At 39.3% G+C, this 27,638-nt stretch overlaps 1 protein-coding gene across 1 annotated transcript; it reads right to left on the bottom strand.

The window, feature by feature from the left end:
- Window positions 1-6,116: 6,116 nt before the first annotated feature.
- Window positions 6,117-27,278, bottom strand: LOC127412720 (cathepsin F-like). Its single transcript, XM_051649325.1, has 14 exons — window positions 26,922-27,278; window positions 26,260-26,379; window positions 19,580-19,661; window positions 19,217-19,275; window positions 19,041-19,113; window positions 18,269-18,382; window positions 17,793-17,941; window positions 17,102-17,198; window positions 16,540-16,620; window positions 14,096-14,215; window positions 13,766-13,830; window positions 10,084-10,174; window positions 9,637-9,695; window positions 6,117-7,488 (listed from the first exon to the last, which is right to left on the bottom strand). Exons 1-14 carry the CDS (start codon window positions 27,162-27,164, stop codon window positions 7,414-7,416), a joined length of 1,428 nt encoding a protein of 475 aa, XP_051505285.1. The 5' UTR covers window positions 27,165-27,278; the 3' UTR covers window positions 6,117-7,413.
- Window positions 27,279-27,638: the final 360 nt, after the last annotated feature.

The raw sequence follows: 27,638 nt of genomic DNA, 5'->3' as shown, positions 1-27,638 counted from the left end.
ATTCTGTCTCATATTCACCCTATAGACTGGTTTGTGTCAGTCAACCTGAAAGACACTTACTTTCTTGTGCACATAGCCCCTCATCACAAACCATTCTTGAGATTCGCCTTCGAGGGGAAATTCGCCTTTGAGCAGCGTTTGCGTTATTAATTACTTCAATAACTTTTTGTATTAATCAATTACTTCAATAACCTCTAACACAGTCAGAGGAACAAGCTTGCAAACACAGAGACCTGTTGCATGCACATTGGGAGCGTTTGGGACTCAAAGTCAACTGGTCGAAGAGAGTGTTAATGCCCAACCTCCAGATTTTATTCCTTGGCATGAATTTCGACTCTGTGTCTGTGCTGGTGCACCTGACAGAAGAACGCATTCATTCCATTCACCGGTGTTTAATCATGTTCAAGCTATTCAAAAAAATTATTTCTGCTTTTTCAACGGTCTCTGGGCCTCATGGCCTCCGCAGCTTCGGTCACTCCGCTGGGACTACTGCCAATGAGACCCTTTCAGTGCTGGCCCAGATCGAAGGCACCCCATCATTCATGGCGTCACAGTCACTTACGTCTTGTGGTATCATGCCGCTGTCTAGTCGCATTGACCATTTGGAAAATTCCCACATTCTACCAGATGGGTGTGGCACTCTGTCAAGTATCCAGACACAAAGTGGTCACGATGGATGCTTCGAACATGGGCTGAGGAGCCCTGTGTGACGGTCTCCCATCCTTTGGCACCTGGACAGGTGCTCAAACAATCTGGCACATACATTTTCTGGAACTACTCGCTGTATTTCTAACATTAATGGCTTTCCGGCCAGCTGTCCAGGGTTTTTCCATGTTCTGATCAGAACCAACAACACGGCGGTTGTGGGTTACATAAATCACCAAGTGGGTGTTCTATCATGCCCTTTGATGAACTTGGCTCATCAGCTTCTCTGGTGTGAGAAACATCTCCTATCGATACGTGCAATGCACGTTCCGGATCACCTGAATTTGATTTGCTCTCGCAACAAGGCGCTATACAAGGATAATCAGTTTGGGGAATCAGAAATAGATCTATCTGCATCCCTGAAGACAAAGCACTGTCACCCTATGGTATTTCCTAACTCATGCTCCACTACACCTGGATGCTCTAGCTGTTACGTCCTCGCCTTCAACAAAAGGTCTAAGGGAGAGGCTCGGGGAGGAGTAACAGAGGTAATTGCTTTGTGAGCAGGGGACGCCTGTCCCCTGACCCAGTACCACAAATTACAAAGTTAAAATTTTAGTTGGTTTATTTACAGATGTACAATATAATGAAAAACAACAACTCGAAATGGAAGCAATAAACTTCAGGAGGGGTAAAGGCCAAAACAACAAACATAAAGTCTTCTACCTAGTCCAGGAGTAAGATCTTAACTAAACTATAGAAAGAAAAGAAATCAACAACAGAGATGTACACTAACTCCCTGATTGGTCCAAAAAACAGGAGAAACCATTGGAAAAGTAAACAAAAGTGGCACCCACCTCCCTACAGCTTCCGTAGAATACTTTAACATAAAACGAACAGTGCACGTTCTAGCTTCACTAACAGCAAGAACTTAGGAGTAGAGGCAGAAGTGCACAAAATGCACGAAAGCTACAACAAAGCCACACTACAGCATAACAGTATAGATCAATACGCTATGGGGCAGGAGAGCGACAGCGAGAAAGACAAAGGCTCTGGAAGTCAAGCTTCAAATTCTTTGTCCTCCAGCTCTTTTAAGCAGGTAGCCATACAATGGAAATGGGGTCCAGCTGGTGACAATCAGCTACCTGTCGAGCAGAGTAGGATGAGCCACAGAGGGAACAGAAAAGAACACATGCACAAAGACACCACAAAGAAACTCAAATAAAAACATCTAGGTGCAACACCATATGAAAATAAAGATAGCAACACTAATAACAAATAATATGTCCCCAGGGACGTAACACTAGCCCACAAATGGCTAGCAGAGCACAAGTATGCATTCCCTCCCGTCCACTTACAGTGCATCCGGAAAGTATTCACAGCGCTTCACTTTTTCCACATTTTGTTATGTTACAGCCTTATTCCAAAATGGATTAAATTCATTATTTTCCTCAAAATTCTACAAACAATACCCCATAATGACAACGTGAAAGAAGTTTGTTTGAAATCTTTGCAAATTTATTAAAAATTAAAAAACGAAAAAAAATCACATGTACATAAGTATTCACAGCCTTTGCTCAATACTTTGTTAAAGCACCTTTGGCAGCAATTACAGCCTCAAGTCTTTTTGAGTATGACGTTACAAGCTTGGCACACCTATTTTTGGGCAGTTTCTCCCATTCTTCTTTGCAGGACCTCTCAAGCTCCATCAGGTTGGATGGGGAGCGTTGGTGCACAGCCATTTTCAGATCTCTCCAGAGATGTTCAATCGGGTTCAAGTCTGGGCTCTGGTTGGGCCACTCAAGGACATTCACTGAGTTGTCCCGTAGCCACTCCTTTGTTATCTTGGCTGTGTGCTTAGGGTCGTTGTCCTGTTGGAAGATGAACCTTCACCCCAGTCTGAGGTCCAGAGCGCTCTGGAGCATGTTTTCATCAAGGACGTCTCTGTACATTGCTGCATTCATCTTTCCCTCGATCCTGACTAGTCTCCCAGTTCCTGCTGCTGAAAAACATCCCCACAGCATGATGCTGCCACCACCATGCTTCACTGTAGGGATGGTATTGGCCAGGTGATGAGCAGTGCCTGGTTTCCTCCAGACATGACGCTTGCCATTCAGGCCAAAGAGTTCAATCTTGTTTCATCAGACCAGATAATTTTGTTTCTCATGGTCTGAGAGTCCTTCAGGTGCCTTTTGGCAAACTCCAGGTGGGCTGTCATGTGCCTTTTACTGAGGAGTGGCTTCCGTCTGGCCACTCTACCATACAGGCCTTATTGGTGGAGTGCTGCAGAGATGGTTGTTCTTCTGGAAGGTTCTCCTCTCTCCACAGAGAAACGCTGGAGCTCTGTCAGAGTGACCATCGGGTTCTTGGTCACCTCCCTGACTAAGGCCCTTCTCCCCCGATCGCTCAGTTTGGCAGGGCGGCCAGCTCTAGAAAGAGCCTGGTGGTTCCAAACTTCTTCCATTTACGGATGATGGAGGCCACTGTGCTCATTGGGACCTTCAATGCTGCAGAAATTTTTCTGTACCCTTCCCCAGATCTGTGCCTCAATACAATCCTGTCTCAGAGGTCTACAGACAAGTCCTTGGACTTCATGGCTTGGTTTGTGCTCTGACATGCGCTGTTAACTGTAGGACCTTATATAGACAGGTGTGTGCCTTTCCAAATCATGTCCAATCAACTGAATTTACCACAGGTGGACTCCAATCAAGTTGTAGAAACACCTCAAGGATGATCAGTGGAAACAGGATGCACCTGAGCTCAATTTTGAGTGTCATGGCAAAGACTGTGAATACTTATGTACATGTGATTTTTTTTTTATAAATTTGCAAAGATTTCAAACAAACTTCTTTCACGTTGTCATTATGGCGTATTTTCCTCAAAATTCTACAAACAATAATGAATTGAATCCATTTTGGAATAAGGCTGTAACATAACAAAATGTGGAAAAAGTGAAGCGCTGTGAATACTTTCCGGATGCACTGTACTTCTCCAAGTATTGTACAAAATCCGGGAGAATAAGGAAACTGTACTGCTATTTGTGCCAGAATGGTTTCCACAGTTAATAGAGATCTTCAATGCCCCTCCGTGGAGGATTACACTGAGCAGGGATCTGCTCACGCAGGCGGGGGCACGATTTGGTATCCACAATTGGAATTGGCTCCTGAACGATGCCCGTTTGGCACAGAAGGGCTCTCACAACCAGTGCTCGGCACCATATTATAGGCTAGGGCCCCTTCGATGAGACGATAAGACACCTTGAAATGGCGGATGTTTGCTGATTGGTGTTCCTCTCGAGGCGAGGTACCTGTACATGTCATGATCCTGCCACTTTGGTCTCATTTCATTTTGTTGTGGCAGGATTGTGACAGTCTCCTCTGCCCATCTGTCAGGTTCCCATGTGTTGTGAGTGCACATGGCTGTGTTTGATTCTTCATCACCATGTGCACTTGTGTCTGTTTGGTCTTGTATGTTTGCACATGGCCTTGTGTTTGTCTTGCCATGTGCCTTGTTCTATTTTGTCTTGTTTTTCAGTTTCTCTCCCTTTGTGAGTTTTTGTTTCTGTTTTTGAAGTCTGATCATTTTTGCTTTATCTAGTTTAGTTTTGTTCTTGTTTTTTGTTTTCTCCATTTGTGAGTTTTTTTGTTTGCTGTTTTGTTTTGTATTTTCAATAAAGCTCATTTTGCCTTCTGCATCTTTGGGTCCTCCCTCAAATTCCTTGACAGTACAATGTGCTGTTCAGCCCATACTTCACTTTCTGCAAGAGCGCTTCTACGCGGGTCTTACCCCATCTACACTTAAAAGTGTGTGTCGCTGTCATAGCAACTGCACACGTCCCACTATGTGGTCTGTCAGTTGGCAGACATCCTTTGATTGTGAAGTTATTATGTGGCATAAGACAGTTGAGACCGTCTCTCTACATTACTGATCAGGTTTGGGACTTAGCGCTTGTGTTAAAAGCACTCATGGCACTGCCGTTCGAACCATTGGATACAGTGAGTTTACACATACTCTCATTAAAGACTGTGCTGCTTCTCGCTTTGTCTTCAGTTAAAGGTGTCGTGGACCTTCAAGCAGTATTGGTTGATGACTCCTGTTTAGAGTTTGGACCAGGCTCGTCAAAAGCCATTCTCAAACCCAGAAAAGGCTACTTGCCAAACATTTTGACCACTCCCTTCAGAGCACAAGTTATTACCCTTCAGGCTTTCTCTCCTCCTCCGCTTGATTCAGATGAATCAAGATGCACAGAGGCTGCATACACTTGTAAGGGCGTTACGTGCATATGCTGATCATACAAAGCAAATGAGGCTGTCAAATCAGTTCTGGTTCCAAACAAAGGCTTTCACATTGGATCGTAGATGCCATTGCACCCTCATATAGAGGTGCCCTAGTGGATTTAAAACTCACTCTACTAGAGGCATGGCCTCTTCATGGGCATTATCTAATGGTGTTTGCCTTGAAGACATCTGCCTAGCTCCAGGTTGGGCTTCCCCCAGCACATTCATGCAGTTTTACAACCTGGATGTCACCTCTCTCTCTTCCCAAGTTCTTACTGTGAAGGAGAGCTAGACTGTGTATTCTGTTGGTTACTACCACCTTATTTATACATGCTCATTCCATGAGCCGCAGTCAGCCGTCACCCTATATGAACTTTCACTACCCATTCGGTTAGTGCCTTCATAATACATATTCACGTCAGTGATTTAAATCATCCTGCAATGCTACGCTACCTGAATCAGTTAGCGTCATCGCCATGTATATCCAACTTTTCATCATTTTACTTCTCCCTTATGATACGAAGAGGAGATTCTGTGGGTGTCTTTAACTACCCTACTGGCTAGTAGGCATCATTGCGCGTGCGAATCAGTAGCATGGCGTGATGGTATACATTCGCCATAGCGTCAGAGACACAGCATTAAAATGTTTTAGTGTGGATGTGGCTTGAATGTGGTTCATTTGTTCTATAGCTTTATAAAGTTTATGGTCGAAAGAAACAACATACTGTTTGAATAATTTGGTTGCTTCTACAAAGCATAAAACCATCATTAAACATGTCAATCAGTCTTTGTCAGACAATAAAGCGGTGCGTTGAAACCAGGACATAGCAAAAGGACATAAAGGGTTGTTAATTGAGAAACTAGGTCAACAACTTTTTTAATATTTGATAGATAATGTTATTAGAAGTTATTACACATGTTTACCAAGAAAACCAGCATTTTTATTTAAAAACAAGAACATAATTTCTATGAATATCAGTTCAACTTCTAACTCTGGCAGCTTAGTATTGTGTAAAGATATCCACACCTAAGGGTGTCAAAAGAATCAGAAACCTCACCGGTTAACTGTAGTTCACTGAACACCAAACACATCTTGCTTAATTTCCTTTTGCTGTTCGTTTCACCCTGAGCATTTTGTGCAGTGTAAAGTGACTCAAATGCAAAATATGACATAAAACAATGATAACACAAGCATGACTTTAGAGACGATTTGGAGTTTATTTAGCAGATTTGTTAGAATGACAATTACAAAGCTTTTAGCAATATAGCTTTAATAATCAACTGTAATAATACAACTGGTTTGAATAATACAGCACAGCAACTAAAAGATTCGTCTTTTTCAGCACAAAACAAACCTGAAGCTTTGCAACCCTAGGCATCTTCCATTTTGTATTTGGAAGGAGCATCTTCAGCTTTTTCCATGCAGCAAAATGTAATGTTCAAAAATTAGGAGTAAAGATAACATGGTAACGGAATGATCACAGTATACTGTGAAAATTAGCCATAATGTGCAAAATCTGGTTTCCAGGACCAGTCACTCAATAATACTCAGTTAAATGAACTCAGTTAAAATATAAAGTTTAAAATCAGTAATCACAAATCTATTCGGCAGGGTTAAAAGTAAGCAGGACTCAAACTCAGTGCAGTTTTTTGGAATTAAATAAAGAATTAAATATTAAAACATCGAATAATAAATCTAATCAGAGTAAAACAAAGTAATTAAAGGGATAGTTCACCCAAAAATTAAAATTCTGTATGACTTTCTGCAGTGGAACACAAAAGATGTCAGTCACCATTCACTTTCATTGCATCTTTTTACATACAATTAATGTGAATAGTGATCAATAAGCCATCATTCTGCCTAACATATCCTTTTTGTGTTCCAGTCAGTTAGGAAGTTTGGAACAACACAAGGGTGAGTAAATGACAGAGTTTTTTTTTTTTTTTGGGTGAACTATCCCTTTAACCAAATGAACTCATCTAAAATCACAATAACATATTTGTTGTAGGTAAATGTGTTGTTTGTAGTAGTAAGTTGGTAAAATGAGTGTGCTGTAATCTTGTCCCTCTTTGCTAACATCACTGCACATGTGGTTTCTGAGATAAGGTACATACTGCTTCTCCTATGCCTTTCATACCTTCAAACATTACCCAATAAAAGAAAACCTAAATTCAGCAATACTAAATATAATGGATGTTTACAGCATGTTTGCATGTATGTAACAGAGAGAACTGATAACTAAAGTGCCATGACATCAAGAAGAATACTACACATATCTGAGCTATTGAGAACTTTGAGCTTATGTGAATGAAATATGAGTAAAATATGTGTGTTACATAACACTATTTTATGTGTGGCATATCAGATCACATGCTAACTGAACCAAAGTTACCTCTGTACAGAATCACATGTTCATGACTGGGCTTTTGAGATGTTTTTGTACCCAAGCTGTGTATGTATGCGCTTGTGTACACGTGTGTGTGTGTTTGTCTAAATCACAATTGCAGATGAGCACATCTTGTTGATTCCACACAGTCTGGATCCTCTGTATAAGTAATAGTAACCCTACAAGAAATGGACAAGAAAAATTGTGCAGTGATTAGACATTCCACTGACTATGCAAAAGACTATGCATATTCTCATGCACTAACGTTATTATTTTATTTGTTTTTTTGCATTTTCTAATTTTAAGGGAAATCTGCAAAATTAGGGATCTTGTACAGATTTTAAAATCAAACTTAAGACTTCAAGACCGTTTTTAGACTTGAACAAATAATATTAGCATTGTATGTCCACACCAGATCATATTAAAATTGTTTAATGCATCAATACATCAACACATATGAATGAGTTTGCTGATACGATAATGTGTTGGAAGAAAGGCGATAACTGATAAATTGGCCGAGAGTTTTTAAAATGTATATATTGAATGTGTTAAAAATTCTCTTACAAATTTTCTTACTGTGATGGGCACAGATACAGAGGCAACAAGAAACCACATTTCCAATAATAACCAGGGGGATTCGGTGCATAACGCAGGACTTTTAACTATAAACAAGCTGAAAATACACTGGGGGCTCTTATTTTGAAATGTCTGTACTCCCAGTTGTTCACACAATCTGATAAGGGAAATAAAATATGCACTCTTAGAATCATCTACAACTTATTGCTATATACATGCTGTAAAATAAACATTGTCATAAAACAAAAATAAGCAGTAATTAACTAATTTTGAACTGCTCTGAAACTGCTGGAAACACTGTATCATGAGCTCCCTGCGTGCTTGGAGAATGTGCAGTCTTCACTTTGAAGCATGGAGCACATACAGACTATAGATTTAATTAAATCACAGCCTTCTGCAGTTTAACAATTACATTTGGTCATATCGCGATTCCTGTTTTTCTGTCCCTAAATTTAAGACCTCTTTAAATGATAATTAAGACTTTTGTTATACCGTTATACCTTAATATTTAAGACTTTTTATGGCCTTACATTTTTAAAACTGAATTTAAGACATTTTAAGACTTTGTAAGGACCCGCAGGAACCCTGAAAATAAACGCAACCAGAACTGCAATTATTCACTAGAATTGCATTTCACTGCATCCCAACTGAGCATGTGACAAATCAACTTTGAACCTTTTTTTATTCCACTAATTACAAATGGCTTGACAATATTTTTCTAACGATCAAAACCTTTTAAAAATGCAAACCAGGATGGAAGTCCACACAGACCATGCATTATTTTTTAATATAGTTATTTTAGGGATGGGCATTTAAAGTAATATTGTAGTCAAGTACTCTACACATAAGAAAACAAGTAACCGATTACTTGACATTTAGAAATTAAGTTCAACCTTGAACCTTTGGACCTATTTTCCCTATTTAAAAATGAGTACTATGCATGAACAACAACATCTAGATTCAAAAATGACAAAAAAAAAAAAAACATCTGCACTCAAACATAGAAACAAACATTCTTCTGAAATGATCAATCACTTTTAATAATAACAGAATTTAGTTTTTTTGGTGAACTATTCCTTTAACAATGTCATGCATCGAGTTGTAACGGCAATATTTAGGTGAGAGAAGCAGTTTTAATCGCTGCCTGTGGAAGTCTAAGGCACATGTGATTTTACTAGTTGAATATTTTAAGCTGAACGAGTACTTGATTAATCAATTACTTGTGCAAAGTCCCTTTGCGATCATCTTGGGAACACTCCCAGACAGCTATTTTCTATGAAAACAAGCGGCATAAAAGTACAGCTCCTATCTACTTGAATGGGGAATGACCGAAATCTCCAAAACGGTTGGTCAAGATTATGATCAAAGAACATCTTTAAAATAAGCAGTAAAATCTGACAATGGTATTATAAATTGTGCTTCTCAGATCACACTAAAAAACGCTATTTTTCAGGCTGGTCCAGCTAATGCGCATGCTTGTTCTTGAGTTGACTGACAGGCGATGTTTGTATCTAAAAGGTGATTGGCTCTTTTACCTGTAAGGCAGGACTTCCTTTTCTACATCCGCCGTATTGAGCATTCCAATTTCTCTCATTTATTTTGATACAAGTGCACCATCTCATGCATGCTAAACACTCTCTTTTATGGTGCATGGCATGTGTGGGCTTCTATAATCAATTGACTGAGATACAAATTGAAGTTATTGTATTTCCAAATGTGAAATTACAAACTGTTCAGGTGAGTTTTTTTACCTGCTCCCCATAGTCCTCTCCCCAGCTGTTCTTGATGGCCCAGAATGGAATGCCATTGCCTGCACAAAGAAGTGCAAAAATATACTCTATCAAAATGTTTTGACAGCACTCGAAGCACCACAGGGCTCTTTCGATTGAGAAAACTCTGATGAAATTCTGTTGAGTTTTGTGTTTCAAAACAGGATTTTGTCAGAGAAAAGTGTGGTTTGGTCAGGTTACACCAGTTTTACTAGTACTATGTAAATGAATATACACTGTATGTTTTTAATCTAAAAAGTTTGGCATGTATGTGTTTTAAAGATGGTAATTAAGATATCCACAAGTCTATCGGAGGTGTTCTTAAACTATGCAAATTGCATAGTTTATATGACATGACTTGAGCTGCAGCCGTTAAAGCCCTGTGGTTCTGATCTGTATCAGGACTAATATCAAATCAATCAAACTCACGTTCTCCGTATCCCACAAGCAGCACAGCGTGGTCAATCATCCAGGGGTTGCAGAAGATCTTTAGAGGGTGGGACACTCCCTTTCTGTAGAACTAAAGAAATAATGAAAACAAAAAACTTCACGTAATCAATTCAAGTAAAAACAGTATTTCTTCAGTGTGTGAAGTAGCAGACATAGTGTATATGTAGGCCTGTCGTGAATATTACATGATCATTGTTGTGCACTTCAAATTCCAATCACAATTTACAGTCCAAACAAGGGAATTTTAAATGAATATAGAAATGCTATGAACGGTGTGGACAAAATGCCATTTCGTGAAAATATAAGCAAGGATTTTGATAGTAAACGCAAACAATCAAGTTCCACTTTAATTTAAAGTTCGCATAATAGCAAATATTCTTGGTTGTTGCTGGTTCATATACGCAGTATTTATGACATCAATCAAGTGAAATCAAAAGTAGCAAAATCAATTGCACTTTTGCGTAAAGTCAAAAATTAGTTAAATGAAAATGCAATGTATACTTTGTATTGTTCCATTATTCTTCCTTATATTACATTTTGTGTTGCAGTTTGGGGTAACGCTTATAAAATGTTTACTTATCCAATTTTTATGCTTAAAGGGGTCATGACATGAGGAATCAAATTTTCCTTGATCTTTTGACTTATAAGATGTCATTGTACTATAAAAATATACTGTAAGTTTCAGAACTCAAAACTTCCTCCTTTATAGAAAAAGAGCATTCATTTAAACCAAGCTGCAAAAGCAGCTCGTTTGGAATTCATGGAACTTGACATCACAAGGACCAAATACATCTGCATATGCAATGCCTATTTTTCGTCATTGCACCCTTGGCCCCACCCAATGGTGCTCAGTCACTCAGTCACACAAGTGAAGAGCAGAGAGATGGGCCTGTCATGGGAGATTCATCCAAAGTGGACTTACACAGGACACCTTCATGTGCCTATCTGGATTTAAATGTTTTTCTGCTTGATACATATCTTGATACATAAAAGCGCTCTGTCGGGGGCCTGGGTAGCTCAGTGGTAAAATACGCTGGCTACCACCCCTGGAGTTCGCTAGCTCGCTAGTTCCCAGGGCGTGCTGAGTGACTCCAGCCAGGTCTCCTAAGCAACCAAATTGGCCCGGTTGCTAGGGAGGGAAGAGTCACATGGGGTAAACTCCTCGTGGTCACTATAATGTGGTTCGTTCTCGGTGGGGCGCATGGTGAGTTAAGCGTGGATGGCGTGAAGCCTCCACACGCGCTATGTCTCCGTGGCAACGCGCTCAAAAAGCCACGTGATAAGATGCATAGGTTGATGGTCTCAGACGTGGAGGCAACTGGGATTTGTCCTCTGCCACCCGGACTGAGGTGAATCACTACGTGACCACAAGGACTTAAAAGCACATTGGGAATTGGGCATTCCAAATTGGGAGAAAAAGTAAAAAAAAAAAAAAAGTGCTGTCATGGATGCGTTCTTTCAACCACATGTGCTATTTTTAGTTGTTGGTGTATGAAAACATGAAGGAATGATACTGGAAACTGGATGTGAATGTGTCTTCAGTGTATTTTAGAGTGGATTGTATGTTCGGCTCATATCATACCAGTCATAATACGATTCAAGCTTTGCAAAGGAACTGTTGTTGATTTATGGAGCAGGTAAAAACACATGGACACGATTGCAAAACTGTGAGTATAGTTTCATTCATGAATATTTCAAATGTCATGACTGTGTGATAGGTTATGGTGCTGACTTCCTGTTTACACCGGGCGCGTCTGTTGGTGCGATGCAACAGCTTGAGGCTGTCTACACCGCGCGCATCGACCTGAACATTCTAAACCATTTATTTGTGTTGTTGGCGTAGTAGTGCCAGCGCAAGCAGCACAAAATGGAACGGGACATCTGTTTACTGCTGGCGCGACGCGCCACAACGGATGTTTCCATGGTAGACAGCATCATTGATTTTAATGGGTTCTATTGCTTTTGACGATACGTGACTCTCACGTCCGGTGTAGACAGGGTGTGAGTGTTAACTGTTGTGCTTGAGATGAACAGTTTAATATATTAAGATGCAATATGTTGGATGTGAGTTGTGTAAACTCTGACATTTAGTTTTATAATGTTTTGGTGCCTATTCATTTTCTTCCGACTGAGTTTAATTTGAGGGGCTGCACGATGTTAGCCAATAAGAAAAGTGGGCATTTACTTTAGAGTTTAAAGGAGGTGCTTAGGCCAAAACCGAGCGTTTCGGACAGAGGGCCAGAGACAGGGTGGAAAATGATCATATATTACTAAATTATGATGTTTTAATGCAAAAAAAAAAAAAACTTACTAATATTATCATTGGTCCTCAGGGAAGATAATAAAACAATAAAAAAAGAGCATTTCATGACCCCTTAAAAAAAAAAGCTATAAGAATTATTAGTAGAATTAATTACAGTAAACCATCAAATCATCTATTTGTAAAACTACAAATATTGAAATTTAAAGATCGGTTGTATTTCAGTATTGTTCAAATTATGTACAAACCATACAAGATTTGTTACTGAAAAATTTACAAAATATGTTAGTCATGAGATACAGTTATTATAATTTGCAAAGAAAATGTATATTTAAGAAAAGTAGAGTTTGGATTGAGTTGAAAAATAGATGCATTACAATAAAAGGAGTGGAATTATGGAACAAGCTTAAAAATTAATTAAAACTTCATAACAAAAAATTAATACATTTAAGAGAATGTTTAAAATTGAGGTGTTTAAAAAATACGAAAGCATGGGTTGATAGGATCATTGTATTGTGTATATACAGTATGTGCTGTATATATGTTTGTATAAATGTGTCATGTATATAGAAATTAAGCAGTAAAAGCGAACAGTACATTTTGTTAAGTTTGATTCAAGTACTTTATTTGTTAGGGTGAAGTTAAATTTACAAATGTTATATAGCCACGTCACAATTTTTTTTTTCTTATGAGTTGTTAATAGGGCAGCAAATGGAAATATCTGATGAGAGAATATGAGATTAGAGAGGTAAAAATGGTAGGCATAATAAGCTTTGGCTTCAGCATATTTTTTTATGTTGGGTGGATTGAACTGTCATGAATTGTATAAATGCTGAAATAAATAAATAAATGACATGCAGTGACATGGACGAGGGAATTTAATGGGACAGCCTTAAAATAACATGTGAACGTTTTTAAAGCCTTACAGCAAATCAAATATCCCTATTTTATTATAATATTCTAGGTTAAATATGAATTCATGACTATTAAGCACACACCTTGTTAACATGATTTTAGTGTAATAAAATCACTTACTAACCTTATCTGTGTAAAGTTTTAGGATTACGGTTTTGTTGTCATGATAACAAAGTTGTAATATTGGATAAAACATTACACATATAAAGTTAAAAGTAACAGATAACGTTACATACACCTATGAACATTTTATGACAATTAATCGACAATCACAATTATCTGTATAACAATTAATCGTTAGCCAAATTTATATATGATAGGTTTTCATTGGGACGGTCGCCTAAAACCAATCCAAAGGACCATTAGCTGGAGTGCAAGCTCAACAACAATCATGGAATGGTCCTATATTTAAATGTAGCATATTTCAAAGCATATTCTGGATGCTAACAGTATATTTCTTCAATAAAAAAAGAAGCCATATTGTACCTGCATGGCAAAAGCATTGAGGGCAGCAGACACCGGGCCATTCTCAGCCAACCAAGCAGCAATCTCTGGATACAGGGCACAGAAACAATCAAGACATTTGACATTATCAGAGAGAATGGTTACAAACATTTTCCCTCTAAAACCCAGGATGAGCTGGAATTATCAATTATATATGAAAATCTTTTTCATCTTCTGCTTTAAATTCTCTAGTAGTGCAGGTAACACACTTATTGCCATCATCAATGTTATCTTTAGGTACTTTTAATTTAATATTAATTATGGAGTTTATTGACACAATTTGGCTCTTTTATTTTCAGTTCTTTCACTCACGGTTCTCATCGTTGGGCAGTTCAACAGAGCCGTTGATGTAAGCGACCACCTTCCCAGTCGAGAACTCACAGCTCTGCTTGTGTCCTGTGTAGCTGTAATCCGTTTCAGTCTCAAGACCGCCTTTATGGGTGATAGAAAAATTATTATAAAGTATTTGTGCCCAGTTGCAAGAAAACGCTTAAGTTAAGAAAGCCGTAGTTACAATTAGGGTTGTCAATCGATTAAATGTTTTAATTAAATATCATTCTATGCCAATTAATAAATCACAAATATCAATATTTGCAGAGAAAGGCCCCCAAATAAAAATGATGTAATATATAATGATTACATAATTATAAATACTTATATTTAAATAAATGTAGATATAATATATATATAATAATTCAGATCATTGCATTATTGTGGCAGACATGCAAAGCTTTGATTAGAAAATACAAAAAGTGGCTTTAGAAGGCAATATATTATTTTCGTATCATTGAACACAAGCCTATCATTGGCCTACAGTCCACAGAAAATCCATTTTGCAATTGAATTCCATCAATCAGTCTGAACTAGACTTATTACAAGGGCTTTTCTAAGGATGCGTCTATATACACATTCAGATGAATGCTTTTGGAGCGTCTCACTTTGGTTGCGTTGTGTCATAAACAGCATTTTTAGGACGCTGTCAATTTAAACAGTTTGAAACTGAGAAAAACACGTCTCGAGACTCCATTTGGAGTTGCGGTCCATCCAGTTGTTTAAACACATGAACGCGTCCTCTTCTTGAGCTGTCTGCTGCTTAGAGTGTAGTTTGTTGTCTGTACAGCTACGTGCTACCTGTACAGCTGGAGTTGCACTTACTGCCCCCTAGTCTCAGCCTCAGACCACCCACAGTCCATTCTCTAACCATTTAATGCACATAGCACACAAAATTGGAAAACGCTTTCTCGAACCACTCAGCGAAAATCTTATTGGCTGGTTTGATGGAACTTCTGCGAGTAAATGCACACAGGACTTTCATCGGTCCGCCTGGAAACAGTATTGTGTTCATAAGTTATTCAGAGTTTCATTTGAGGCATATAGCAGAAAGTAAATTGGATATCCATAAGCATAACTGCATATTTTGCTTTGTTTACTGTGAAATAATCTGCATCCACGTTTCCACTGTCGGGCCAAATGAGTGTGTGCTAGTGCGTGCCAGGGCAAGTTGTGTTCCCACTGTCACTTCCAGGGCTTTATCATGCCTCCTCTGTGCTTTCTCAGGGTCAACAGCCAAAGGGCTTTGGCCCGAACTTGCCAGGTTGTGTATCCAGCGCACAGCGGTACAAGTTCAGGAAAAATTAAAAAGAATTCAGGCACAGTACAAATCTGTTAAAATGCACAAAGTGGTGCCCAAAGAAAGAACTTTCCATTCTTCGAGATCATGGACAGTGTGCTGGGACATCATCCCACTGTTAGTGGAGAGAACACTCTGGACACCATAGCAGATACAGTCAGTGAGTTGTCAACGCTAACTTATCTTGCTAGCTAGCTAATGTTTACAAACGATATAAACTCAATATTCTATATAACTAGATAACATGATACCTCAGCTTGAGCTTCCCTCTTGCTTTTGAAATAGGCAGGATGTGTGACGTTGGCACCAGGGCAGCTTATTAAGGGTGGTATTTAGGGCAACGCTGCGGGGCTATTGGCCTGATGGTGGGAATGCAGATCGATTTTGGTTTTGCAGCTCGAGGTATGAGGTATGAGACTATTGGCCCCGGCTGGCCAGTTGATAGCCCTGGCCGCACTGACCTGAGAGTAGAAATGCAGCTATTGATGAGGTTTTCTGTGCTGTACATAGACTCTCTACACATTTTCCACTATTTTCCTGTGTGTTTTCTGTGCAGTCGCTCCCAGAGACTCGAGTGCCATTATATAAATTATATCTTTCCCCATGCAGTCTTTTACTATGTTATGCTATATCTTGGATAACCCCACACCTAAACGGCACGTAATGACTGTGATTGATCGCTTTACTTGTCAGTTAGAGGGCTTTCCCTGTCCAACTGAGTGGTTCTTTGCCCCTGTAAGCTGCTATAGATCCCAGACCTTTGCCATTTTAGTCAAAGGTCTGGCTACAGGAGACTAACTGTCCCCTGCTGACTAAGGCTTCTAAAATCATGAAGGTGGCACTTCGAGCTTGAATTGCTCCGATGGTGGGAAAATGTCTTATTATGGTCCGGGGCATGATTAGTTGTATTAATTTTTTAACACATCATTTTTTATATAATTAATCGCACTATATCAACAGCCCTAGTTATAATAGTAAGAGTATTGTCTCAAGGGTTTTCTTAACTTAAGGCCTTTTTTTATAAACGGCTGCTGATGTTTACACTTACATATTCCTCATGTTAAACTCATTATATTTTGGTTGAAATTCCATCCTAGGGAATGAACTTCACTCTCTTGTGTCTTACCAAGCTTCTCGATGGCTTCATAAGCATTAGAAGGCAGTCCACCTCCACATGCTTGGTCCAGCTTGTCACAGTCCACTAACTCTGTGATGTAAAAATGTGAGCAAACAAAAATAATTTTTGTATTATCTGCCATATCATGGAATAGAAAATAAACATTTATAGCAATATTTAATGTTTAATGTTCATGTTATTAGTGGTGCCTGTTAAGTCAAGCATCACTACTACTATTGCTCATACTTTTTGGACAAACCCCTGTAAGTATTAATTTTAAGCATTAAACTTTTCCAGCACTGCTGAGATATAGCTATGTATGAAATCTCAAATCATGTGGCTTGTTGAGGAGAGGTGTGCTATTACTTTTCTAAGTGATCAGATGTACATCTTTTGTCTGGCAGACAATAAAATGGGCTTGGGGGGAAGAATATCATAGAGACTTGTGAACAACCACCCAGAACATACTTGCAGCTACCCACATCACCCTAGCTTTGTGGCTGTGAGTTTCGTATGGGGAAGCACCACTCACATTTTCTTCAGAAAATATAAAAATCTAGTTTATATTTACCCTGCTCTGAGAGGGACAGTAGCTGTCCAGTCTTCTTAAACCATTGTCCCTCGATGTTTCCAGTCACGGAGAATGCCCAGCAAGAGCCACACATGCCCTGCAACAGACAGTCAATTAAACCTTTACAATTAATTTGCTGACTCCATTCAAAGCATTCAAAGACAGAACCATTCCAAGCATTCATATTTTACTGATTCACTTTGGGCAATATTTTGAATATTCACACTATATTTGCAATGATTTAAATGCGCTTTTTATTTGGCCATTTAGTTTCCTAATAACAGAGTCATTCAAGTATTTTTGCAAATGCTTCCTTGTCTCGCTATTCACGAGAATGAGAACGTTAAGACAGAGTATTAAATTAATTTCTGTAAATCTGTATTGATGTTAAATTGGTGCATAAATGAAAAAGATGAAATATAATTCTTTATTGTGTTAATTTGAAATAAATGTATTTAAAACATGCATTTAATCAATATACTTGGAAACAGTGGTGGAACTGATGTCTCCTCTAGCTGACAAAATAAAATATACCATATTTAGAGCAAATACATAAATATCATCGAAAGGCTGAAAAATATTGAGATACAATTTTCGCCCAGCCCTAATCTTGGTTACACCTACTCCTTTGTGAATCCTCTCAATTGATTCTGATGAAGTTTATTTGAAATGAAGATTTAAGCGCTCACACCTGATTCTTCACAGGGCTGACCACACCATGGTCCCTCCAATCCCAGCTGTCAGGAGCGACTTTACTGGTAGGAGTCGCCAGCTTCATGTTCTTCTGCAAGCTCCACTGGCTCAGCATTGGGTTCAGGTACATCATTCGGAACTCATCCTCTAAACACACACACAAGATGGAGATTAGCTGCATTGATTTAATCTTATAATCACTACATATTAGAGTGATTGGCCTCCAGTTTTTAAACTTACAATGGGTTAGTACATAAATGTGCTAGTTTCATGTCTCTCATATCACTCCATGGTCTCTTTGTTCTCACATAATAAAAAAGTTTCAAATCAATATTTCATGTTTATTTATTTAATTTATACAAGATACAAGACCTAATCACTTTATCTGGGTTTATTTTGCAATAGTGGCCAGCTGACAGTAAATTATGCCTTCCGTAATAAAATATAATATTCTAAACAAATCCATTCACATACCTGTGAGGTCACTGAACTTGGTGACACCGTACTCAGCTGACCCCTGTTCCAGAGACTGCAACGTTTGCGCTGTTTTCATATTCTCCTGGAAAATGTGCAGACGCTTCTCAGCCTCTGTGGAGTTTTAGTGTTTCAGTGGTTAAAGTAGGGCTTTATCATTGTGTATGCACATTATACATAAATTAACTTAATTTTAAGAGTAGAAACCCTGTTTGGTAACACTATACATACAAGTAATGGTAACTTATTGCACATTAATGTAAAGAACTGGAATAGCAATAACTAGGGATGGCACCGATCTGATACCTGGATCGGTATCAGGAATGGGTTCCAAAAAATAACTATGAATGAAAAGTGAACTGATATCTTACAACTAAATTGAACAAAAATATAGATCTGAATCCTTTAAATCCAGATACAAAACTTGTTACAGAATACTCCCAATTAGTTCCACACAATAATGAAAAGATATTCTAAACTGATTATGCAAAAAAACAACAACACTGGTATCAGTTCGGGATCGGTATCGGCCGATTCTGAGATTTCAGATATCGGAATCGGAAGACAAAAAAGTGGTATAGGTGCATCCCTAGCAATAATAATAAATTTTTATAGGCTGTTCCACAACAGAACTACCTAATAAACACTGGTATTTAGTATTACTCATTACTTAAGTAATTACACTGTAACATGAACAACAATGTAAGGGTGTGACCACTTATTTTCATACAAAATATATTCATAGTGATACAACATATATTACAAGTCTTACCCTCTTGGGAGCTATAGGTTCGGTTATATGTGATCATAAAGTTTTTGAACTGGGTCAAAAGCTCTACAGATTCCTGAAAAATAGAAGAAAAAAAAAATTATGTTGACCCAGGAAATGCTTTAAAAATGTAAATTCTCTTTTATCAATATTTTACAACATTGCACACTTATCCATACCTTCAAAGGTTTGCCATGGGTTAGGGGTACAGCCGCAACCTTTTTGGGCTCCTTGGAAACTAAGGCATAAACAATATCAAGGTAAAACAGTTGATCAGAATCACACAACATCCTGTCCTACAACATTAATTCAGAAAGGAATTGATTGTGTATGTCTCTTATGTGAAGAATATTGACATTTACTCAAAGCAACTTATACATTTTATACTTAAGGTATACATTTTATCAGTATGTGTGCTCCCTGGGAGTGCTCTCCCAGCTGAGTTACAGGAACATTATGTGAATATGATTCGGATCAACCTGTGTTCCGATGTTCCCTGGTGTATCGGTCCATATTGTGCACAGTTTTGCCCTGATACTGACCTGCAGGCTGACACTTCTGTTTAAGAAGGGTGGATTTACTTTCCCAGGGAATGTCCCAAACCTCAAACAAACACACCTCCGTCTGTGGGGGACAATGTGAATGGGGCTGTGAGATTCTATTAACATTTGCATTTAAATGAAAATACAAGCATGCATACATTCAAATACATCCTAACAGAGATGGTCCCTTTAAAGGAATATTGCAGGTTTAATACAAGTTAAGCTCAATTAACAGCATTTGTTATAATGTCGATTACCACAAAAATTAATTCCAACTTGTCTCATCTTAAAAATAAGTAAATAAATAAATAATTGTCGCACGTTATCCGATCCGGAACGCGCAAAAACGAAGTATACAGTTGTGCGCAAAAGTTTGCATACCCTTGGAGAAATTGGTAATATATGTACCATTTTTAAAGAAAACATGAGTGAGCAGGCAAAACACATTTCTTTTATTTCTTATGGGATTCATATTCAACTATAGGTTATAACAGAATGGCACAATCATAAAACAAAACATGGCAACAAAGAAAAAAATGAAATGACCCCTGTTCAAAAGTCTGCATACCCTTAGTTCTTAATACTGTGTATTGCCCCCTTTAGCATCAATGACAGCGTGCAGTCTTTTGTAATAGTTGTCTATGAGGCCCCAAATTCTTGCAGGTGGTATAGCTGCCCATTCGTCTTGGCGAAATGCCTCCAGGTCATGCAAAGTCTTCGGTCGTCTTGCATGAACCACACGTTTGAGATCTCCCCAGAGTGGCTCGATGATATTAAGGTCAGGAGACTGTGATGGCCACTCCAGAATCTTCAACTTTTTCTGCTGCAACCACTGGAGGGTCAACTTGGCCTTGTGCTTAGGGTCATTGTCATGCTGGAATGTCCAAGAGCGTCCCATGCGCAGCTTTCGTGCAGAAGAATGCAAATTGTCTGCCAGTATTTTCTGATAACATGCTGCATTCATCTTGCCATCAATTTTCACAAGATTCCCCGTGCCTTTAGAGCTCACACACCCCCAAAACATCAGTGAGCCACCACCATGCTTCACTGTGGGGATGGTATTCTTTTCACTACAGGCCTTGTTGACCCCTCTCCAAACATAGTGCTTATGGTTGTGACCATAAAGCTCTATTTTGGTCTCGTCACTCCAAATTACAGTGTGCCAGAAGCTGTGAGGCGTGTCAAGGTGTTGTCGGGCATATTGTAACTGGGCTTTTTTGAGGCATTGGCACAGTAAAGGCTTCTTTCTGGCAACTCGACCATGCAGCTCATTTTTGTTCAAGTATCGTCGTATTGTGCTCCTTGAAATAACCACACCGTCTTTTTCCAGAGCAGCCTGTATTTCTCCTGAGGTTACCTGTGGGTTTTTCTTTGTATCCTGAACAATTCTTCTGGCAGTTGTGGCTGAAATCTTTCTTGGTCTACCTGACCTTGGCTTGGTATCAAGAGATCCCCGAATTTTCCACTTCTTAATAAGTGATTGAACAGTACTGACTGGCATTTTCAAGACTTTGGATATCTTTTTATATCCTTTTCCATCTTTATAAAGTTCCATTACCTTGTTGCGCCGGTCTTTTGACAGTTCTTTTCTGCTCCCCATGGCTCAGTATCTAGCCTGCTGAAAATTTCACAATTTCTGCCAGGGTATGCAAACTTTTGAGCACAACTGTACCTGGGCCTTTACAATGGAAGTGAATGGGGCCAATCCGTAAATGTTAAAATACACACCGTTTCAAAAGTATAGATACAACACATAAACAATATGGATGTTAAAATGATTTCAGTATAATAAAACTGCTTACTAACCTTTTTAATGTAAAGTTATATCCAATTTTACAACATTGTTGCCATGATGATGTAACGTTGGTGACAAATAACTAGAAATTCATCCGCCTAGAACAGTAGTCCGCCGCAAAAACTACAACTTTACAGCTCAAATAAATCAGTTTTAACTGAAGAATTAATATAAGTGCTTTTATCAATTTATAAGCTTCACATTTCTGCCTTTTAATCTTCAAAAAATTTGCCCCATTCACTTCCAATAGTGCCTTACTGTAACCTCGTTTTTTGCTTTTTTTTTTTTTTTTAAGACAAGGAGTGGTGTCAAAATTTATTTTTGTGGTAATCAACATTATGCCACAAATACTGTCGATTGAGCTTGACTTGTATTGAACCCAAAATACTCTAAGTTAACTGGATTTTCGCACGATCTTAGGGTTCCATTACGATTCAGTACATTTGACATTGCGTCACTTAAGCTGATGCTAATGGGGAGTGTCCTTCTACATGACCTAGTTGAAACCTTCCTACAATAATGCTAGGATTGGCTATGGTGTTTAAGCCCGCCCTTTTAGGCGCGAAGCTGTCCATTATAAAAGCGGGCACTCAAACACCATTTCTCAGAATTTTCTTCCTTCAAGACAGCCATTCATCTCTTGCCTAGAGTCTTATACTACTTCGCCGACTCTCCGCTCCCCTGCAGTGATCTGGCAAACATTTACTCCACCACGCCACTTGACACTTCGCTGGTGAACGGGCTGCTTCAGCATCCTGATTCCCTGCAGTGCTTCAGCAGGAGTTTTGTATCCTTATAAGCTATTGTTGATATTGTGTGTGTATATATATACACTGGCGGTCAAAAGTTTGGAATAATGTACAGATTTTGCTCTTATGGAAAGAAACTAGTACTTTTATTCACCAAAGTGGCATTCAACTGATCACAATGTATAGTCAGGACATTAATAATGTGAAAAATTACTATTACAATTTGAAAAAAAAATTCAGAACTTCTTAAACTACTTCAAACTCCTTCATGTGCAGCAATGACAGCTTTGCAGATCCTTGGCATTCTAGCTGTCAGTTTGTCCAGATACTCAGGTGACATTTCACCCCACACTTCCTGTAGCACTTGCCATAGATGTGGCTGTCTTGTCGGGCCCTTCTCATGCACTTTACAGTCTAGCTGATCCCACAAAAGCTCAATGGGGTTAAGATCCATAACACTCTTTTCCAATTATCTGTTGTCCAATGTTTGTCTTTCTTTGCCCACTCTAACCTTTTCTTTTTGTTTTTCTGTTTCAAAAGTGGCATTTTCTAGAATTCAATGAAGCTGTCAGCTGAGGACATGTGAGGCGTCTATTTCTCAAACTAGAGACTCTGATGTACTCTTGTTTAGTTGTACATCTGGCCTTCCACATCTCTTTCTGTCCTTGTTAGAGCCAGTTGTCCTTTGTCTTCGAAGACTGCAGTGTACACCTTTGTATGAAATCTTCAGTTTTTTGGCAATTTCAAGCAATGTATAGCCTTCATTCCTCAAAACAATAATTGACTGATGAGTTTCTAGAGAAAGCTCTTTCTTTTTTGCCATTTTTGACCTAATATTGACCTTAAAACATGCCAGTCTATTGCATACTGTGGCAACTCAAAAACAAACACAATGTTAAGCTTAATTTAATGAACGAAATGGCTTTCAGCAGTGTTTGAATTAATGGCAAGTGATTTTCTAGTACCAAATTAGCAATTTAGCATGATTACTCAAGGACAAGGTGTTGGAGTGATGGCTGCTGGAAATGGGGCCTGTGTAAATTTAATCAAAATTGACTTTTTTCAAAAGTGATGGTGCTGTTTTTTACATCAGTAATGTCCTGACTATACTTTGTGATCAGTTGAATGCCACTTTGGTGAATTATAGTACTAATTTCCTTCCGAAACAGCTAAATCTGTACATTATTCCAAACTTTTGGCCCAAAGTTCCCAATGGTGAGCAGCACATTATATCATACAATGAACAAACCAAATTGCCATCTGTCCCGTTACGTGGACACGTGGCGAGCCCTTACGGGCAATTCCGACTAGGTGCTAAAAACTATCGAACATGGTTATACGATCCAAGTTTCAATGGTGTTCTGTCTTCCACGGTTCCGTACAAAGACACACCAGTGTTACAAGCCGAAATACACAATCTTCTCACAAAGAACATGATAAAGGTTGTTTCAGATGAATTAATTATCCTGCTGACCCGCTGCATGAATGCGTGTCATGCCCTCACGGGCGTGTCAGACTGGGTGTTTAAAACGAATGAGCACGGTCATACGATTTAATTTGTACGCCGGCTACCTCACTTCAACGGCACTTTGCAATCTGTGGTCCGACCACAGGATGTGCCGGTGTTGCGCACAGAGATCCACAGTCTCCTCGCAAAAAATGCGATAGAGACTGCCCCAGACTGCAACACACACAGCAGGATTTACAGCCATTATTTCCTCATTCTGGAGAAGGATGGTGGGCTTCGGTCCATTCTAGTTCTGAGACGCTTGTATTGCATGCTCGTGACGCGCCCATTCAAAATGTTAATTCAGAAACAGATCTTATCGTACTCCATCCTCTGGACTGGTTTGCGTCAATAGATCTGAAGGACACATACTTCATGTACCAATTGCACTGTGTTACAGGCGGCTTTTTAGATTTGCGTTCGAGGGAACTGCATATCAATTTAAAGTGATTAAAGTAAGGTGACTCAGTGCTGTCTGGCTGCTCTAGCACCATGGACAGTGCCGGCCTTCTACCAACAGGGTGTTATGCTGGGTCAAATTTTCAGAAGGAAAGTGCTGACCAGAGATGTGATGGACGCCCGACTTTCGACACCTGGACAGGTGTAAAACGGTGTGGCATGTCAACTGCCAAGAGCTACTGGCTGTCATTCTAGCTTTGAGAGCTTTTCATTCTGACATCATGAATCACATTTTGATTCGTTCAGACAAAATAATAGTAGTGGTGTATGCGCTGGCCTACGTATGACTGGCAAAACGCAAGTATGCGTTTCCCTCGGTGCGCCATCTCCATTCTGTCATCAGCGAAATTTGAGTGGACATAGAAACAGTTTTGTTAATTGTGCCAAAATGCCCCAATCAGTCCTGGTTTCTGGAGATGGTAGAAATACTGGACAGGCCTCCATGGGAAATACCACTGAGGAAGGACCTTCTCTCTCAAACACAAAGCACAATTTAGCATCCCCAGCCAGAGCTGTGAAGCCTACACATGTGGCCTTTGAACGGAGCACAGCGGACAAGCCCGAATTGGCTCAGTCGGTTATGAACACCATTTTACAGGCTAGAACACCGTCCATGAGACGCCTTTACACACTGAAATGAAATGTGTTCACTAATTTGTGCTTTTCACACAGCAAACCATACCTGAAATTCGTACATTTCTTTAAAAGCAATTGGACGCAGGGCTCCAGCTCACTCTGTCAATGCTCAAAGTTTATGTGGCGACTATATCTGCATATCATGCACCTGAAGCTGGCACCTCTATAGGAAAACATGATTTAATCATAAAATAAATCATGATTTAATTTATGGCATAAATCCCAGATACCTGGCTACAGTCCCAACTTGGTCCCTAACCTTGGTCCTAAAAGCGCTCGCGGGGCCTCCCTTCAAGCCTCTGGACTATGTTGAATTGCGTGTGCTTTCTCTTAAGACTGCATTACTGCTGGCTTTGGCATCAGTAAAAACGGGTCTGTGATTTGCAAGCACTGGCAGTTGACAATTCATCTCTGGAGTTTGGTCCGGGTCTTTCAAAAACCACTGTCAAACCCAGGAAAGGCTATGTGCCTAAGGTTCTAACCACACCCTTCAGAGAGCAGGTGGTTTAATTTAATTCGGATGAGGAACAGCCCTTGCATTTGTTATGCCCTTTGTGAGCGCTACACACATAGGTTGAGCTCACCCACCAATTCAGACTGTCTGACCAGCTCTTTGTTTGCTATGGAGGACGTACGAAAGGAATGTCCGTCTCCAAGCAAAGACTTTCTCACTGGATCGTTGATGTGATCTCCCTGGCTAACGAGTTGCAGGGTGCGAATTGCCCAACTGGTGTTAAAGTACACTCAGCTAGAGGCATGGCCTCTTCAGGGGCATGGATGAACGGTGTGTCCTTACAAAACATATGTTTTGCAGCAGGTTGGTCTTCTCAAAACATATTTACAAGGTTTTACAACCTAGACATAATGTCTCTTTCTTCACAAGTCCTCTCTAGAGTGCTTGCTATTTCATTGGATAAACATATACTTATGCCCCTCTTTAAGTACGGGCTCCCTGTAATTTTACACAACCGCCTGCATTCAGACTGTTGTATTTCCCAAAAGTCACAGGCACTTTTATTACAAATAAACTTCCTTCCCGAATGGGTTCGTGAAGGGGTTAATTCATACTATATGACCATAGTTCATTTATATATTCTGAGTGTTCCCCTCCTGGCTCACCATGAGGGTCATCACTTGCGGCATACTCATGTCGGTCGCTGTCCCGCGGGACTGCGGCGTCATGTTTCCTCTCTGGGAAGGTTATGTCGTGGAGTGCGGCGCGATGGGACTCTGTTCCCCATTAGCATCAGCTTAAGTGATGCAATGTCTCGTTCCCTTCATCTCAGGGAACCAAGGTTACAACCAAGACTATTTTTTATTCACATAATTGTGGTCACATGACTTCTGGCACATGTCTGTGTGATTCTGGTTTCATCCAAGACATTTTCTGTAGTTTAGCCTTGAAGTGTGTATTATTGATCATTTTAAAGGATTTAAACATTTGATGGTTTCCTGACAGCAGTTTTGCCATTATAAAACACCAAGTAATGTTTATTGTGAAATATTATTTGTTTAGTCTGTAAGTGCAGCTCACCTTCTGTTTGTGAGGCTCAGGGAAAAACTCACAGGTGTCCACAGCACTCAGCGCTACAGATTTCTTACACTGTGTGCTTCCAATCTCCACCATAATACTGTACCTTACACCTTTTACCAGCTGCAGAAACACACAATACAGAAGATCACTATTTTCCAATAGGAAAATAATGAATATGTAATATCAAAGATCAAAATAATAAAACAATCTATTACAAATTTGTTACACATTTATTTTACAAACTACAAGTATTTATTATGATGTTATTTGTATGTTATAACTGCGGTCTTTTAATTACCTTTACATAAACTGTCCTAGAAACATGTGTGACAATTGCGCAAACAGCGCGCAGTGTTGCACTGAATGAATCGGCAATGTTATGTATGTGGGGCCTCCACTCACGCACGCCTGGCCTTTGTTTACATCTAATTACATGAACTGCGGTAAAAAAAAAAAAAAAAAAAAAAAAAGAAAGAAATAAAATAAAAAATCCTTATAATAAAACACATGTCCAATACAGCAATCACGAGAATTATGATAATAATAATAATAAAAGCGAATCAAACACGCACATTAACAACAATACCGATGGTATTGGACCTGTTAAACAGTTTATTTACATTACATCATACATTTTAAAATGATTATATTTATAATTCTACCTGTTCGCTGGCCGAAAGGATCTTGCTGACACGGCGTACGTGCATCGCGTTGGACCCCATATTGTACCGCTCTTCAGCAAATTTAACTGCTTTCAGAACCGCCGGGTCTGATTCCGACACACGGACCGGGGATCCCGGAGCTCCGACAACCGGGCGATCCGGGCCGTCTTCCAAAGCCAGAACCAAACCGACCAGCACACAGCCGGCGATGACAGGGTGACAGCGGCTAAAGTAGGTGTTCATCTTGTCGAGCTGTCTGAGCAGAAAGCACCGACGTTAGATTGGGTTTGTTTTTGTGGTCGTAAGCCCGCAGTGTTCCGTTGCTGCTCCAGAGGGCGAAATGCGCACTAATGATGATGATGATGATGATGATGATTGACGGATGCTCCGCTGTGTGGGGGCGGGACATTAAATCATCTTTAAAAACACTTATTGGAATGGGAAATATTCTTTAATAACACAAAACGGTTAAAAAGACATCTTAAATCTTAACGACTAAAAGGAAACTTTAATTATTGCAGATGACGAAGTGTTCCCAACAAATATCGTTAATTTGTGTTTTTATTTGATTTGAAATTATTAATAATATTCTATTAATAATACATCAATCATTCGTGTCTTATTTATATGCAACCCAACGTAATAATAATCCGTATAAACAATACAAATTATAACCATTAGATGGCGTAAAGATCTCTCAGGAAATATCAGAGGTTT

Source organism: Myxocyprinus asiaticus, chromosome 22 (assembly GCF_019703515.2).
Source record: "Myxocyprinus asiaticus isolate MX2 ecotype Aquarium Trade chromosome 22, UBuf_Myxa_2, whole genome shotgun sequence".
In the NCBI taxonomy this organism is placed as follows: domain Eukaryota; kingdom Metazoa; phylum Chordata; class Actinopteri; order Cypriniformes; family Catostomidae; genus Myxocyprinus; species Myxocyprinus asiaticus.
This window is presented reverse-complemented; position numbering and strand designations above follow the sequence as displayed.